The 14,137-nt window shown below is 36.5% G+C and overlaps 2 protein-coding genes across 3 annotated transcripts in view; one reads left to right on the top strand and one right to left on the bottom strand.

Moving 5' to 3' along the window:
- Positions 1 to 1,076: 1,076 nt before the first annotated feature.
- On the top strand, positions 1,077 to 4,062 carry LOC107086399. Its single transcript, XM_015377302.1, has 4 exons — positions 1,077 to 1,131; positions 1,523 to 1,693; positions 3,060 to 3,205; positions 3,289 to 4,062. Exons 2-4 carry the CDS (start codon positions 1,578 to 1,580, stop codon positions 3,936 to 3,938), a joined length of 912 nt encoding a protein of 303 aa, XP_015232788.1. The 5' UTR covers positions 1,077 to 1,131; positions 1,523 to 1,577; the 3' UTR covers positions 3,939 to 4,062.
- Positions 4,063 to 5,703: 1,641 nt separating this feature from the next.
- The window catches only part of larp7 (La ribonucleoprotein domain family member 7), a 12,406-nt gene continuing 3,972 nt past the window's right edge, over positions 5,704 to 14,137 (bottom strand). Inside the window, exons 6-13 of one of the 2 annotated variants that reach the window (XM_015377298.1) lie at positions 13,675 to 13,777; positions 13,283 to 13,588; positions 10,788 to 10,941; positions 10,557 to 10,678; positions 9,363 to 9,475; positions 7,830 to 7,989; positions 7,589 to 7,680; positions 5,704 to 6,118 (exon numbers count right to left, since the gene is read on the bottom strand). In XM_015377298.1, the coding sequence (XP_015232784.1) occupies positions 6,041 to 6,118; positions 7,589 to 7,680; positions 7,830 to 7,989; positions 9,363 to 9,475; positions 10,557 to 10,678; positions 10,788 to 10,941; positions 13,283 to 13,588; positions 13,675 to 13,777 (1,128 nt within the window). In that variant the 3' untranslated portion in view covers positions 5,704 to 6,040. The remainder of the gene's footprint in view (positions 6,119 to 7,588; positions 7,681 to 7,829; positions 7,990 to 9,362; positions 9,476 to 10,556; positions 10,679 to 10,787; positions 10,942 to 13,282; positions 13,589 to 13,674; positions 13,778 to 14,137) is intronic. The other variant, XM_015377297.1, reaches the window with a different exon arrangement.

The raw sequence follows: 14,137 nt of genomic DNA, 5'->3' as shown, positions 1-14,137 counted from the left end.
TATATATATATATATATATATATATATATATATATATATATATATATATATATATATATATACAAACACATACCTCACCCAATTGACACCTTAGCCCTAAACCTAACCATTAGTTTTTTTTAAAAAAAACTTGTGAGGACCAGCAAAATCTCCTCACTTTGCAACTTTTTTGCAAAAAAAAGTCAGAATTCTGAGATTAAAGTCATAGTTTCTGAGATTAAAGTCAGAATTCTGAGAAAAAAGTCAGAATTCTGAGAAGAAAAGTCGGAATTCAGAGATTAAAGTCCAAATTCTGAAATTAAAGTCCGAATTCTGAGAGAATTCTGACTGTTTTTTTTTTTGTTTGTTTGTTTTATTATATTTTATATTGAAATAAAATCTAAAAATCTGTTAATTTTAATTATTTTTTTCAATGGCCCTAATCCTCTTCCGTACTCTTTCGTATGAATGTGATGGTGAAATTGGAAAAATGCTCCTCAGTATTTCTTCTATACAAGTGCACCCCATGCCCCGACACACACACACACACACACTTTCCTAAAAACATGACCTCTATGGTGGTATTTACAGTTAAACTGTAGTTTGTCGCCACCTAGTGGACAAAGGAAACCATGTCCTTCATCGCCTTGACCAAAGGAAATAGCCTTCTTTATAACATCTATTTACAAGGATAGGTCCCTTTTATTCATTCTTTAAGGTGAATGCATCGTTTTCTTCTAAATAAACTCTAAGAAACGTTTTTTTTTTTATCACCACAAATTGACAGATTGAGTCATGCTGGGACAGTCACGTTGTACAGAGCTCGACCAAAATTACAGAAATAAAAAAATAAAGGTGATGACGTAAATATTCCTTTTTTTTTCTCTTTTCATTTCTGTATTTCAAAACTTGCCCCTCGGTGCCGGCCCACAGCCAGAGTTTCAGACCCCCGTAAAGCATCTTTAAAGCGCATCACCATGGGCAGCGGCCCCCATGATGGTGATTATTTTTAGAAGCTGTTCCACCTTCTTTCCACACACAGCCCTGCATGTTCCTGCAATTATTTATGTACTTGAAGGCCACTTGCACGACTGAATCGAGGAGAAAGGACCGCAACAACACATCTATACTGGAACTGCAACTAATAATGAGGTGAGCTTATATGATTATGATGTTTTTGGATAAAAAAAAAATAATAATAATTTTGATTAAGGTCATTAGGCAAATGAAAATCTAGCAATGGATTATATGGATAATACACTGAAAATAATGTAACCATTTCTGACATTTAATGCATCATATTTAGTTACTTTAACACAAATTTTTAATGTTAGCATTGTAGGACATAAAAGAATTGTGATAAAGTAACTAAATATGTTTAAATAGATGCCTAAAAGAGTTGCATTACATTTTTTAGTCTATCTGAATGGATGTAACGTTTAGAAAATGTTGTAGGTGCACAATTAGGCAAACAAATTGCATGTCAGTTCTTTATTCTCAAAATCAGTGAATTTTTCTTTATATTTACTTTGATTCCTTTCAGAATTCCTCTTTAGGACATTCAGTGCCTCTGAAGATAAGATCAAATTGATCTGGTCATGATCACAGAGTACCAGGCCAGTTTCCTTCCTCCAAGCAAATACACCAGCTCCACCTTAAAACTGAATAACCCTCAACATCCATGGGTCAGGGATGCCAGCATCACTTCAGTCAGGTACAGGATTTGCATGGATTTGATGTTTTAAGATAACCTTTATATATATAGGTAATTTAGACACACCTTTAAAGTCAAAGCATAACAAATATATACAGTCATGGGGAAATATTTGACCTGCCCACAAGTCTGAATGTTTGCTTTTACGGTTTGGTTGGGTCTCCGTTTAGCACACACATAAGAGGTTTTCTATTCAGGGAAACAACAAATTCCATCCCTTAACTATGAATTAGCTTTTCTTGGAGAACCACTTTCACCTACCAGATCCAGATTAGATTATAGCAAGACCTGTAGCATCAAGAAATCTATTATAACCTTTCACACCAAAAAAAGTGGCAGTGAATTATTAAAACAACTAACTAAGAGTTATTAAAACAACTGGAGTAAGATATACACTACGTAGAGTTCTAATTTAACACTAATTCTTAGTGGGATCAAATGCACTCTTAAAGTTTTACTGTAACACTGCAAATTTACTAGACTAAAATATTGCAAAAGGCTGCTCAGTGATATATTGATTTTTATTTTATTTTTTTTAACAAAATCCTCTGAAAGGTGTGTAGAAAACTAACCTGGAATGTCGCAAAAGAACCAAGTACAATGTAAAAGCTGGAGTAAATCAGTTAAAGTGTGCTTTTATGATCCCTTTGTAAGACTTGGAATATTCGACACCCCTAGGGGAAGTTTAAATCCCCTAACAACTGTTGATCAAATGAGGAACATGTTCTTTATTTTTCTTGGTCACCAAGAAATGTTCATGGACTGATTCCATCTAGTTTAAAACTTGGAGGCAGTATGATCACCTCAGGCTGCTTTGCTGCTTCAGAATCTGGAGGATTTTTTTTTTCCTTAATGGTTTTGTCCATGAATTTCACCCATCATCTAAAATATTTGTTAAACTTAAGGAGGTCAAGGCATAAACAGAAAATATATTTGCTATATGCACTTCTTCGCATTTTACTGAGGTTAAACCACTCAAAAAATAAATCTTCTGTAAAAGTCAATGCAAATGTTGGATGGTAGTTACCTCTGAATGCAAACACAACAATTTTATTGGGCTGCTTTTTCCCCCTAATCAAAACTACTGTACTCTTTTAACATACTTGGGTTATATTTAGTAATTTAATTTCTTTAAAGACATAAAACAAAAACTGAAGTTAGATGACAATCTTTTCCACAACACTGTAGGTTTAGTTAGAACCAGGCAAACAGAAATGAAATGCCAGGGATCAAGTCTTTATTTCCCCCAATGTTTAGGTGAATTAAGACTGAATCTAAAGGGTCTGAAGACGATATTCATAATATAATCCTATATACCATGCAAGCTGAAGAGCAAAACTCAGACATTTTTGAATATATGTTTCAGAAGGAGACATGTCCCCAAACAACAAACAAGCCCTTCTCCAAAGGCTGGAAGGCCGCCAACTAAAACTGACGTAACCTTTGCACAGAGGCTTTCACTCACCAAAGTGACCCAACCTTTGCGTGTGGACTACACAACTGTGTACCAAAGTAAGCAACTGGTCATTCCTCCTCCTTGCACATAAAAGATGACTAATCATTCCAATAATTGGTATTTCTCTTATGCTGTCCAGATGATTTTCGTGCTTGGAAACCAGAGAAGTCGTTTCCACTGAAAAGTAGCAAAAGCAATGAGAAGACGTTACCTGAGAAAAAACGCTCTTCAATGGATAGAAGGAAAGCCTTTGTAGTGAAAGGTCGAACACCTTTTGAGGCAATCACTACCTATAGAGTGGATTATGTCCCTTACCCAGTACAACCAAAGAGTAGCAAGGTCTTACCTGAGGATAAGGGTGGCAAAGCTCTACCAGAGACTCCTGCTGCAGGCCAAGTAAGGCTTGGACTCTTCCAGCGATTCAGGATCAGCTTAACTGACATAGAGAATCAAAACTTCCCAGCAGTCAGGAAGTTCCATTCAACAAAACTCAACAGACCAACATGTCAAGGCTTACAGCAAAGTCTGTCCACATGCCAAATTTATGAAAAGAGAACAAAACCCCTTCGGGACGGAGACAGAGCAGCAGTTGGAACAGAAACCATTGATCATAAGGCAAAGTGTGCAGAATCCATCAAGAAAGCAGTAAACATGTGCAGCTGTGATGGTATGAAGAACCACCACCCTGATGGACAGGTGGGCCCCCCAGCCTTCCAATGCTCATCCTGCATGTTCTGGTCCGTTCCACAGGTAGGAGAAATGAGCCGGCGCTTAGGAAGCAAAACATAACCTCTTTACCTTCTATCATAGGAACCCTATTTGTGTGTATGGCCCTTAAAATTAAATGAGAGTAAGACCGAGGTCATGGATTTTATCTGCACATCTGAGGTACCCTCCATTGTCTAGCCAAGTACAGGAGTTCAATTATCACAAACCTTGGTGTCAAAGTGGATGCTGATCTTCAATTTGACAGCCAGATAAAGGAAACTGTAAAGAAAGTTTCCTTCAGTTAAGGCAGTGAGCCAAATTAAAGCCCATTTTCACTAGAGATCACCTGGAGGCAATAATCCACGCCTTCATCCCTACGTGACTGGATTACCGTTATGCACTTGACACTGAAAAAAAATAAAATAAAGCAACTATTTCTGCCATTCACTTAATCATGTTTAGTTACTTTAACACATTTTTTTTTAACATGGTAGGACATAAAACAATTGTGTTCAAGTAACTGAATATGATTAAGTAGATACCAAATATGGTTGCATTGTTTTTTTCAGTGTATCAGGTTAGTGCCTCCATCATTGCTCAACTCCAGAGTGCAAAATGCTGCAGCAATTGTTTTATCTAGCACTCTTAAATATGAGCCCATTACCCCCATTTTACCCTGGCTCCCAGTAGATTTTAGGATTCATTTTAAAGTTCTTTTATTTGTTTTTAAGTAGCTTAATGGTTTTGCTCCATCTTACCTCTCTGAGTTGCTGTACCTTCATACACCCTCATGTACACTCAGGTCAGCCGATTCTATAAGTGCTTAAAACTAAACAGAAGCTCTGTGGGGGTCGTGCTTTTTCTGTGGCAGCTCCAAATATGGGGAACAACCTTCAAGTGGAAATTAAAAAGTCTACTGCTCTGATTTTAAATCACTTCTAAACACTCCTCTTTTTGTCTCGGCTTTCAAAACTATGTGAGATGATGATTTTGGCTTATGATACATTTTAATTTTGTCTTTTATGCTTTCAAGTCTTGTAAAGGTTTTATGTTGTTTCACTTTACAGTCTTTTGGTCCTTCAAGAAATTATATTTCTTTATAAATAAATGTGAATTAAATCTTTGAAACTTTAAAGGAGCTAGGGTTTCTGGAGTTCCACATATTGTCTCACTGAAAATTATTTTTATTACAGTATTTAAAAAAAGATAAGTGATATGCTGAAGTCATAAGTATAGATTCAGTACTTCTTATTTGTCTCTAAACCAAACCTTTATTTAATTTAAGGCCTGTTTACGTGTTTCTTTCACTTTGTTTACAAGTTCTCAGAAAAGGTAGTCTTCTTTCAGAACCAACATGAAGGTAGATTTGTTGTCTTATTCAATCAAAACAAGCAAAAAAAAAATTTCAATGAAAAAAAAAACTTTTTAAAGTATTTGAATGCCGATATATTTATATATGTAGTTTACATTTAAATCAGATACATTTGAAGTGTGTTTTTCTTTAAAATGCTTTTTTAGATATACATTTTTAGATTTAACTAATGTTGAAGGACATTTATGTCTTTATTATTTTATCAAAAAAGAAAAAAAAATCAATTGAAAAGTCACTAATAAAATATTTAAATTTATTTTTTGAGTTTCAACTATATTTTTTGCATTCAATTTAGTGGAAGTATTTTTTTTAATGACATAAATACCAAAATCTACCTTCATAAAGCAGGGAATGTCATTTTAATTTCTTTGCAGAAACTGATAGTCTACAAAAGCTAATACTGGTTATTTTATTTAAACATATAAATGGATTTGGTTACCTTTATATTAAAAAAAAAAAGATTTGGACTCATATTCTCTCCAGAGTTTAAATTTTGATTTTGTTACCACAAAATAAAAATCCTTTTAAGCAGATCTCAAAATATAGGAGACCAGAAACTGTAATAATGACCGAATAATAAAATGACTCAACCAAGTCTTTACTGAGGAAAATTCCTTAAAAAGAATATTTACACCTATACAGGACTGCTCTTAAAACAATGGAGAAAAAAAATAGTTTTAGAATCATCATTAAGCTTGGCGGCTTCCAGGTTTATGACGAAGGCTCCAGTGCAACCACAAAAATAAAAAAAAGACACAAAGAGCACAACTGGACTTTTCCATTTCAGCCAATCAGGGAGCACTGCAGGATGTCAGTCTTCTTCAAAGCGGATGTGCTTGTTGGCCTCCTTGGCTCGGGCAATGATGATTTTCTCAGCTTTGGAAATGAGCTAAAAAAAATAAAGCGAGAAGAAAATTAAAATGAAATGCAGGACAAAGAGCTTGGAGCTGCACTGCCTATAGGATAATTTTATGTGATACACAAATTGGATTCTAAATCCTAGAAACAGTGGCGCCTCCAGAAATGTTTCATAGTGGTGGCCAGATGGGGCCACTAAAAACCTTGGGGTGGCACACTGACACTAAAAGCCATAATTTTAGGGTTTGAATCAACTATTGTGGTAAACCTGCCTGTAGAAACCATAAAGATTTAAGTAAACACCTACTCAGATCTGGGTTTATTGTGTTATTTTTAATGTTACATCCCTGGCTGTGCATAATGGGATGAAATGCTAAACTGAAGCTACTACAATTTACACTGGCCACACTATCGTGGAGCCACTACCTAGAATTAGAACAATGACAACAGCTTCCAGAAGAAGGTTTACACCCTTTTTTGTTAGCCCACCTATTTCTGTAGCCGAGGTTCACATTTTGTGGGAAAACATTTAATTTTAAATTAAATTAACTGGAGCTGATCTATTTAACTATGTGGTCAATCAACACAAATAAGTGCATAATGAAAAATTTTTTTCCCCCCTAATTGTAGTAAAAAAATATGTTTACAAAATAAAAATCTAATGAGCATGGGTTGTACTTTTCACCCCACTGTCGTTAATACTTTGCAACACTGTTCAAGCTCAGTCAGACTGAACATCAACCTTCAGGTTCTGCTGCAGATTTGTATTTATACTTCCATCTAGATTGAACTGGATCACAAGAATGTTTTGACCCAAATTATTCAACAGCAGCAGATTTCGTGTAACACTAACTTTTGATTGAGTTTGAGGATTGTTATCGATTTAGGACCATCTTTTCGTCATATTGTCCCAACTGAGCAGGAAATCTCTGCAGCTTCTCCAGAGTTACCAGGACCTCTTGTCTCGCCTCTCCTATCAGCTAATGTGGAACATTGTGTCTTGGAAGGTGTGTGGCTGTCTTTCAGAGGATTAACCTGACTCTGTAACAAACTCAGGATATTGTTTATAACCTGAACTGAGCTTTAAACTTTTTGACATCTTTATCCCTGATCTGTCTTCCTAATGGTGTTTGCTTACTAATGTTCTCTAACAAACCTCTAATGCTTTCACTAAACAGCTAGGATGTGGTTAGAAGAAATTACACACACATTGTGACTATAATTTACTGGTTACAGTATAGCTACAGAAAGTTGGTTGCCTTGGTTATCTTGTTAATGGATTAATACAAACTAGCAGCCCTTGTTTTTCAGATTTTTATTTCTGTAAGTTAAAAATTAGGCATCACTTTTCTCTCACTCACTAATTATGCACTGCCCTGCCATTACAAAAAAAATATATAGAATAATGGCTCGTTAACAGCTGCGATGATCTGAACCAACTAAATGTAATATTGATTGTGACCAAATGATTGAATTTTTGGAAATCATTATTTGGCTTCACCTTTTCTGTGCCTCGCTTCTTCTCCCTGGGCCGATTCAGTTTGACCTGGCGGTCCACCAAAATCTTCTGCCAGTACCGTTGTTCATGGTCACCTTTTACACAAAATGAAATCCAAAATAACAATAAGAATACAAACTCAAAACATTTTTTTTTGTGTGTTTTAGAACAAGCTATGTCTTCAAACACACTTCAGCTAAAATAAATGAATATAATGTGTTTCTCTAGGTTAAAACCTTGCTACCTTTAAGAATCTCAAGCTTCCAGCCGTGCTCTCTTAGCAGCTGCTCCTTAGCGTTGCTGATGGCGGTAGCGTCCTCTGGAGAACGAAAGCGGACGTGACCTTCTACATCTCCCTCCAGGATGTCAACATAAGCAACTGGAGCTACTTTGGACAAGGCATCCTATACAACAGAAGAAGAGATAAATCAGCACATTACTACACAGAACCAAGATTATTTAAACTGAATTTGTTTCAGTGAATTAAAAGAGCTTCACCTTTTTGATAGAATTTTATGATTTAAATGCATATTTTTGTTACTTTTCTACGATTGTGCTTTACATCTCATATAAAAAAAAAAAATCAAAACAGACTTTATAAGAAAATAAAATTTAAAATAGATTTTTTCCTCACACTAAAATGTTACTCTATACAGAGCCACAGAAGACTACCATCTTCACAGATCATCGACAGCCTCCACAAGGAGGGTTACCTATGGAAGAGGATTAGGGCCACTGAAAAAAAAAAAAAAAGTTAACTAATTTTTTTATTTTATTTCAGTTTAATAAAAAAAAGTCAGAATTCTGACTATTATCCATGATTTCTGACTATTATCTCAGAATTCTGACTTTTTCCCCATAATAAACTGAAATAAAATTTAAAAATCAGTAATTTTTTTTTTTTTTTTTTTTCCAGGTGCCCTAATCCTTTTGTAGTCAGCCACAAAAACTCATTGCTAAAGAAGCTAGCTATTCAGAGTTCTGCATCCATAAATGTAAATGAAAAGTTGAGTGGAAGGAAAAAATATGCTAGCCCTTTGACCGGACAAAGATGATGTGAAGGCTTGTAATGCTATCAGCAGTGATACTGTACATGCCAAGCCACAAAACACTGTGTTAAAAATCAATTTTCACTTCCTTTTACTTTACTTTGCTAACAAAAAAAATTATTGTTTTTTCATTAGCCATCAGCCATGATTTTCAAAACAACAGAGATGAATACCTGAAACATGTTGATGTGAATTGATAGAAGTTTCCACTTGGATGAATTACTAAATAATCGTTAGCTTCGCCACAATTATCAAATACCGTAATTTTCGGACTATTAGCTTCACCTGAATATAAGCCGCAGAAGCTAAATTGCATGATTTGTACATATACAAGCCGCACTGGACTATAAGCTGCAGTTTTTTTATGTTTAATATCCGTCTTTCTCGCCGTCTTTCTGTCTCATACCACTCGCGGTAGAAGTCTGCTTCCGCATTCCCCCGCGTGCGGCTACCGTACTTGTGTGTTGAAGCAAATGTGACGTCAACATGGTGGATGGTAAAATCCATAGATTTAGATATTACCCTAGTGGCCGTTAGCTGTAAAAGTCCATAGATAAGCCGCATTATTATATAAGTCGCAAGCTCGAAAAATGGGGAAAGAGTCGCGGCTTATGGTCCGAAAATTACGGTACACTGGATGACATTTGTGTGAACTGAAAAAAGCTGAGTGAATCAGCTACTTATTGTGATTTCAAGGGGTCACATGGAGTAATTAAGGTATACTGTACCTTGATGATCTTCCTCCCTGGTAACGGCTTGCTGTCTGTAATCTTTACAATCACACCGCTGACAAACTGAGGACCCTGTTTAGTTTCCTTTTCAGTTTTGCTGCTCAAATCAACTGTAAAATGAAAGGAGAGAAAAAAAAACCCAAATTGAACAACCAGGTATTCAAATATCAGCCAACTTATTTTTATAGATATTTTTTATTTAAACATTTGAAAAAAATACCTTACTTTAGATTAGTAATGTATAAATTACCCATCATAATCAATACTTTTAAATTAGGGCTGAGATATTTAATCAGATTAATCATGATAATCTATTATTGATATAATCGTCAACTAACTTGATAATCAATTAATTGTCAACTGGAGTATAGAAAATGAAAAATATGCCTTTAGCTGACAGAGTTACCCTTTTAGAGCGGTAATTACACCAAGACTGTAAAAAAATCTGAAACTATTTTGCATTTAAGATTAAAAAAAACTTTTTCATCTTTCAATATGCTCTATCCAGGAATCCTCAACAGGAAAAGTTTGTTTCACCTGATTTAATTTAGCAAAAAGTCTTCTTTAAGGAACATTTTGCCATCTGATTATTAATTGATTAATCCAAAAAAATAAAATAAATAAAATCGACAGATTAATCTATTTGCAAAATATTCATTAGCTGCAGCCCTATTTTAAATATTTATATTGTTAAATGTATCCACTCCTGTGTATGTGGAAATGATCTCTGAAACCAGTGGACATTTCAGGGGGTTTTATTGTTTGTTGAAATAGTGTAATAAATGGTTTTGCAAGGTTTCAAACAGTGTTGCACCGATGCCATTTTTTGGCGTGGATACCCGATACCTAGCTGTGCAGTATTGGCCGATACCATCTGTTTGAAATTGATGTGTGTGTATATATGAAGAACTGCATACTACTGTAAAATAACTGCCATCATGGCTTTATCAAGCTGCTGCCTACCTTTGTGAAGCAGGAAAAAGACTAAAACAAAGTGAATCCAGTAGAACTTTTTATTGCCTACCTGGAATGGGTGACAATAGTTGCATAAACTTTCGGCTCTCAAAATGGCATAAGTGCGCTACTAGTTGGTACTCGCTGATACCGATATCACTATTTCAGTGCTGGGGCCCCGCCCGATACTGGTATCGGTGCAACACTAGTTTCAAAACAGTCAAACTCTAAAATCACCGTTTCCATCTTGAGTAACATCGTCCTCCTTGTGATTGATCTGGTTGATGCACTTCTTTAGTGACGCCATGCTGCGCTTCTGCAGAACCAGGTACTCCTCTTTCAGCTGAAGCCACTGCTTCCTTTAAGCAGAAACAAACAGAATAAATAAGCATGCTGTGATGAAATGCTGCCAGGGATTTCACCAATTATTGAAACAATGAGGAATTGAAAAGGGATGTAGGGGCCTACTTTGACAGAACACGTAATGGGATGACTTCTTCCCCAATTTTTAACTTCTCTTTGTGTTTCTTTTTCCTCTTCCTCTTTGCCTTGACAGCTGTGTCATCCCTGTTTTCTTTCCCCTTCTCAGTGTTTTCCTCTTTGTCACTTTTGTTGGGCAGATCTGTGGGGAGGGAGGACACAGGTAAAAATCCAGCTTTTTTTTCTTAACAATTGGTCAATGAAAAGGCCGCCTTACATATCCTCTTTATGGCCATAGATACCATCTTATTGAGGAATTTCATGGAGAAACTTTACATATACAATTGTGCTCACACATAGAGCCCAAAGTGTTTGTGTACCGAGGTGTTTACAGATAAACTATATATTTGGCTGCTGCCATCCATTTTCATCAAATAATATTGTATATTTTTCAGTGTTTGATGTTTGTAGCTGTAATGCTTTCTCTGCTGCAGGCGTAGTAGCAGACACGTAGGATGTGTATTTGTTTTATCTTTCTTTCTCTCCTCTATTCACACCCCCTTCTGCCCTCCGTTTTAGCCACCATGTCTGTTGTATTTGAAATAATCCCATAATATTGCATGGTAATCATCAAGCGGGTCATTGTAGCAAATTCCATGATGTTCCACTTGTGAAAGCAAATCTGTTGGGCTCGGCCCAAAGCACTTTTGCACCTGTTATTTATAATCTTATAAGATCACCTGCTACAAGCCCACTAATCACACACACAGCGTGAAATTCAGTATTATCTGGGATCTTCGTAGATTAGGGCCAGAGTGTTGGATTTAAGAGCAGCCCCCACCTCAGGTTGTCAGATCACCTGTTATGCTAATTCCTGCATATCTTGCTCATCAGGGCCAAACCACAAATGAAGCAGGTCAGGGTGTGGATTGAGGGGGCCATGGAGACACTCCAGGACTGTTTAAAAATGCTCTGACTGGAACATGTTCAAAGCTGCAGCTACTTATAATAACAGAATCAATATAGATGAGTATGCCACGACTGTCAGCCTACATAAACAAATGCATTGAGGATGTCAGCATCCAAAAGAACATCACCACCTGGACCAACCAACGATCCTGGATTAATGGGGAGGTTGGGAAATCGCTAAAAGCACAGAACTCAGAATTCAAGTCTGAGAAGAGTGGTGGGAACAGCAGTTAGGCTCATCGGGGCTCCTCTTCCCTCCATTAAAGACATTTCATCCCAGCGCTGCGTGTTCTGAGCCCATAACATCATAAATGACCCCTCACATCCCCACCATGGAATGTTCTCCCTGATGCCTTCTGGGAAGAGAATTTGCAGCATTCGATGCAGGACCAGCAGGCTCTGCAACAGCTTTTCCCCGCTGCCAGTCTGTTGAAAACTCTAATCAAGTCACAAATCAAGACTCTGCATCACACTCTAAACAACATATCTGCACTACATGGTATACCTTCAAAACAGAACAGTGTTTTCTACCTTATTTTGCACCACATCTATTTATTTTTGCACTGCTCTGAACCTTTCAAATCAATGCCTTTTGCATCATGTCTCTCCTACACTGTTTACACTATTCACTGCTGCACTTTATAAATGCAAATGTTCATTTTAATTACTAGGCCGCTCATTCACTGTCGCAAAGCTTTTTGTAACGAAATTTTGTTTTGTGTACACTCTTTGTATACAAGATCACAATTAAGTTTATCTAAGTCTAAGTAAAATACCTTTCTGTTAAATTGATGATTTTGGCCTTTAGCATGCGAAAAACCTAAATGGTGCTCAGAAAATGTTTATATCACATTACACTAATAAAACACTAAAAAAAAGTCCTGTTATGGTTGAAATACATCAGTCTGAGTCTACAAGTATCACCTTTTAGATCAACTACTGAAATAAACTAAATCTATTAAATTAAATAAATCTGATTATGCTATATTCCCATTTATTTAGAGGCACCTCTACTAAATATAAAAGCTCTATTGGTGGAAGTCAAAATGTCCAACTTCTATGTTGGTAATTTCAACTGGAACGCCGTCTAATAGAATTATAAGACAGAAAGTCAAGAAAGACTCTAAATCAACAGTACTTAAACTTACCTACTTTGAGGGCTTATTGCAGTTTTTTTTATAATTTGTCTCACTTTAAGTTGGTATTTCAGCTATTACTTTGGCTGATAACATAATATGCGCAGAATATAACCGTATAACAGAGGTTTTTCATTGCTGTGGTTCTAATAGTTGAAGGGGTGGTCATTAAGAAAACAATGGACCACATTTACCCCCAAGATTATGTCACTGGAACTTCTCTGATTCTGGTTCTGAGGACAATAGAAGGACAATTCTGCTTTGTGATAATTTACAAAGCTGGTGCGTGTTGTCGTCAGTTCATTTTCTAAAAGGAACTGTCTGAATCCTCCAGTAAAGTTTAGGCATAAATTGTGCAATACTTTTGGGGTGAATATTAGTTGCCTGTGAGTAGCAAACCTGAAGAAACAAATGAAACAGCGATAAGTGAGAACTTACTGGTGTTGGCTTCATCTTTCTCCTCGTCTCCTGTTTCACTTTCACTGATTTTCCTAATCTTAGCAGGAAGATCGCTCTCTGATCCCTCCACAGTCTGTGAGCGTCGCCGTTTTTTCTCTGATAACTTCCCTGCCGCCTTCTGAGTGCCAGTGGACTCTGGATCGCAATCTGCTGTCAGATGCTTCCTCTTTTGCTCCGACGGTTCGGCTTCCATTGCTGCCTCTTGGACCTTTTCTGTTGATGCTTTTATTGCTACAGCTCCATCCTTCTTTTTTTTCTTTTTTCGCTTTTTCTTCTCCTCTTCTCCTATTGGGGCATGACCAACAAGTGAGATGTTTTTAAAGACCTTCAAGAACTATGAATATTTGGAAAACTGAACATTGAACACTTACTGGGCTGTGGATTATCCACAGAAAAGGGAATAGGCTTCCTGTTTAATGTTTTGGGGAAAATCCCTGGCTTCCTTGGAGCATCTTCAGGTGGATTGTTCAACATCTATTAAAAAAATAAAAATTGATCATACAGCTTCTTCGTCTCCACAAAACCGGTGAATAAAGGTCATGATCAAATTTTTCTTCATCTTAATGTCTTAAAAGTCTACATAACATTTCTAAGAAGAGCCATACGTTTCAGGCTACATTCAAAATACACAGTGCTAATGTAAAGAACTTTAATCTCCCTAGTTTTAGATATGTTCAACAGTTTTCAGGCTGATTTATACTCAGAAACCAGGTCGTCTGCGTGTGTCGCATTGAATGCCCCTTCTGCAGACACTCTATTGCACCTCTCCAAAATTGTAGCTGACCGCAGACAGTGCCGCAGACAGGAGGCCTCTGATTGGTCACATCTACATCC

This window comes from Cyprinodon variegatus, unplaced genomic scaffold, assembly GCF_000732505.1.
Source record: "Cyprinodon variegatus isolate N-32 unplaced genomic scaffold, C_variegatus-1.0 Scaffold151, whole genome shotgun sequence".
Classification (NCBI taxonomy): Eukaryota; Metazoa; Chordata; class Actinopteri; order Cyprinodontiformes; family Cyprinodontidae; genus Cyprinodon; species Cyprinodon variegatus.
Note: the sequence above shows the minus strand (reverse complement) of the source record. Positions and strands in the feature narration are given on the sequence as shown.

What these genes read in the sequence shown, in the direction of transcription:
- LOC107086399 (XM_015377302.1), top strand. Translation starts at nt 1,578, where the DNA reads ATGATCACAGAGTACCAGGCCAGTTTCCTTCCTCCAAGCAAATACACC. An exon ending in GCCAGCATCACTTCAGTCAG is followed by an intron (nt 1,694 to 3,059) that starts GTACAGGATTTG and finishes TATATGTTTCAG; the next exon opens with AAGGAGACATGTCCCCAAAC. An exon ending in CTACACAACTGTGTACCAAA is followed by an intron (nt 3,206 to 3,288) that starts GTAAGCAACTGG and finishes TATGCTGTCCAG; the next exon opens with ATGATTTTCGTGCTTGGAAA.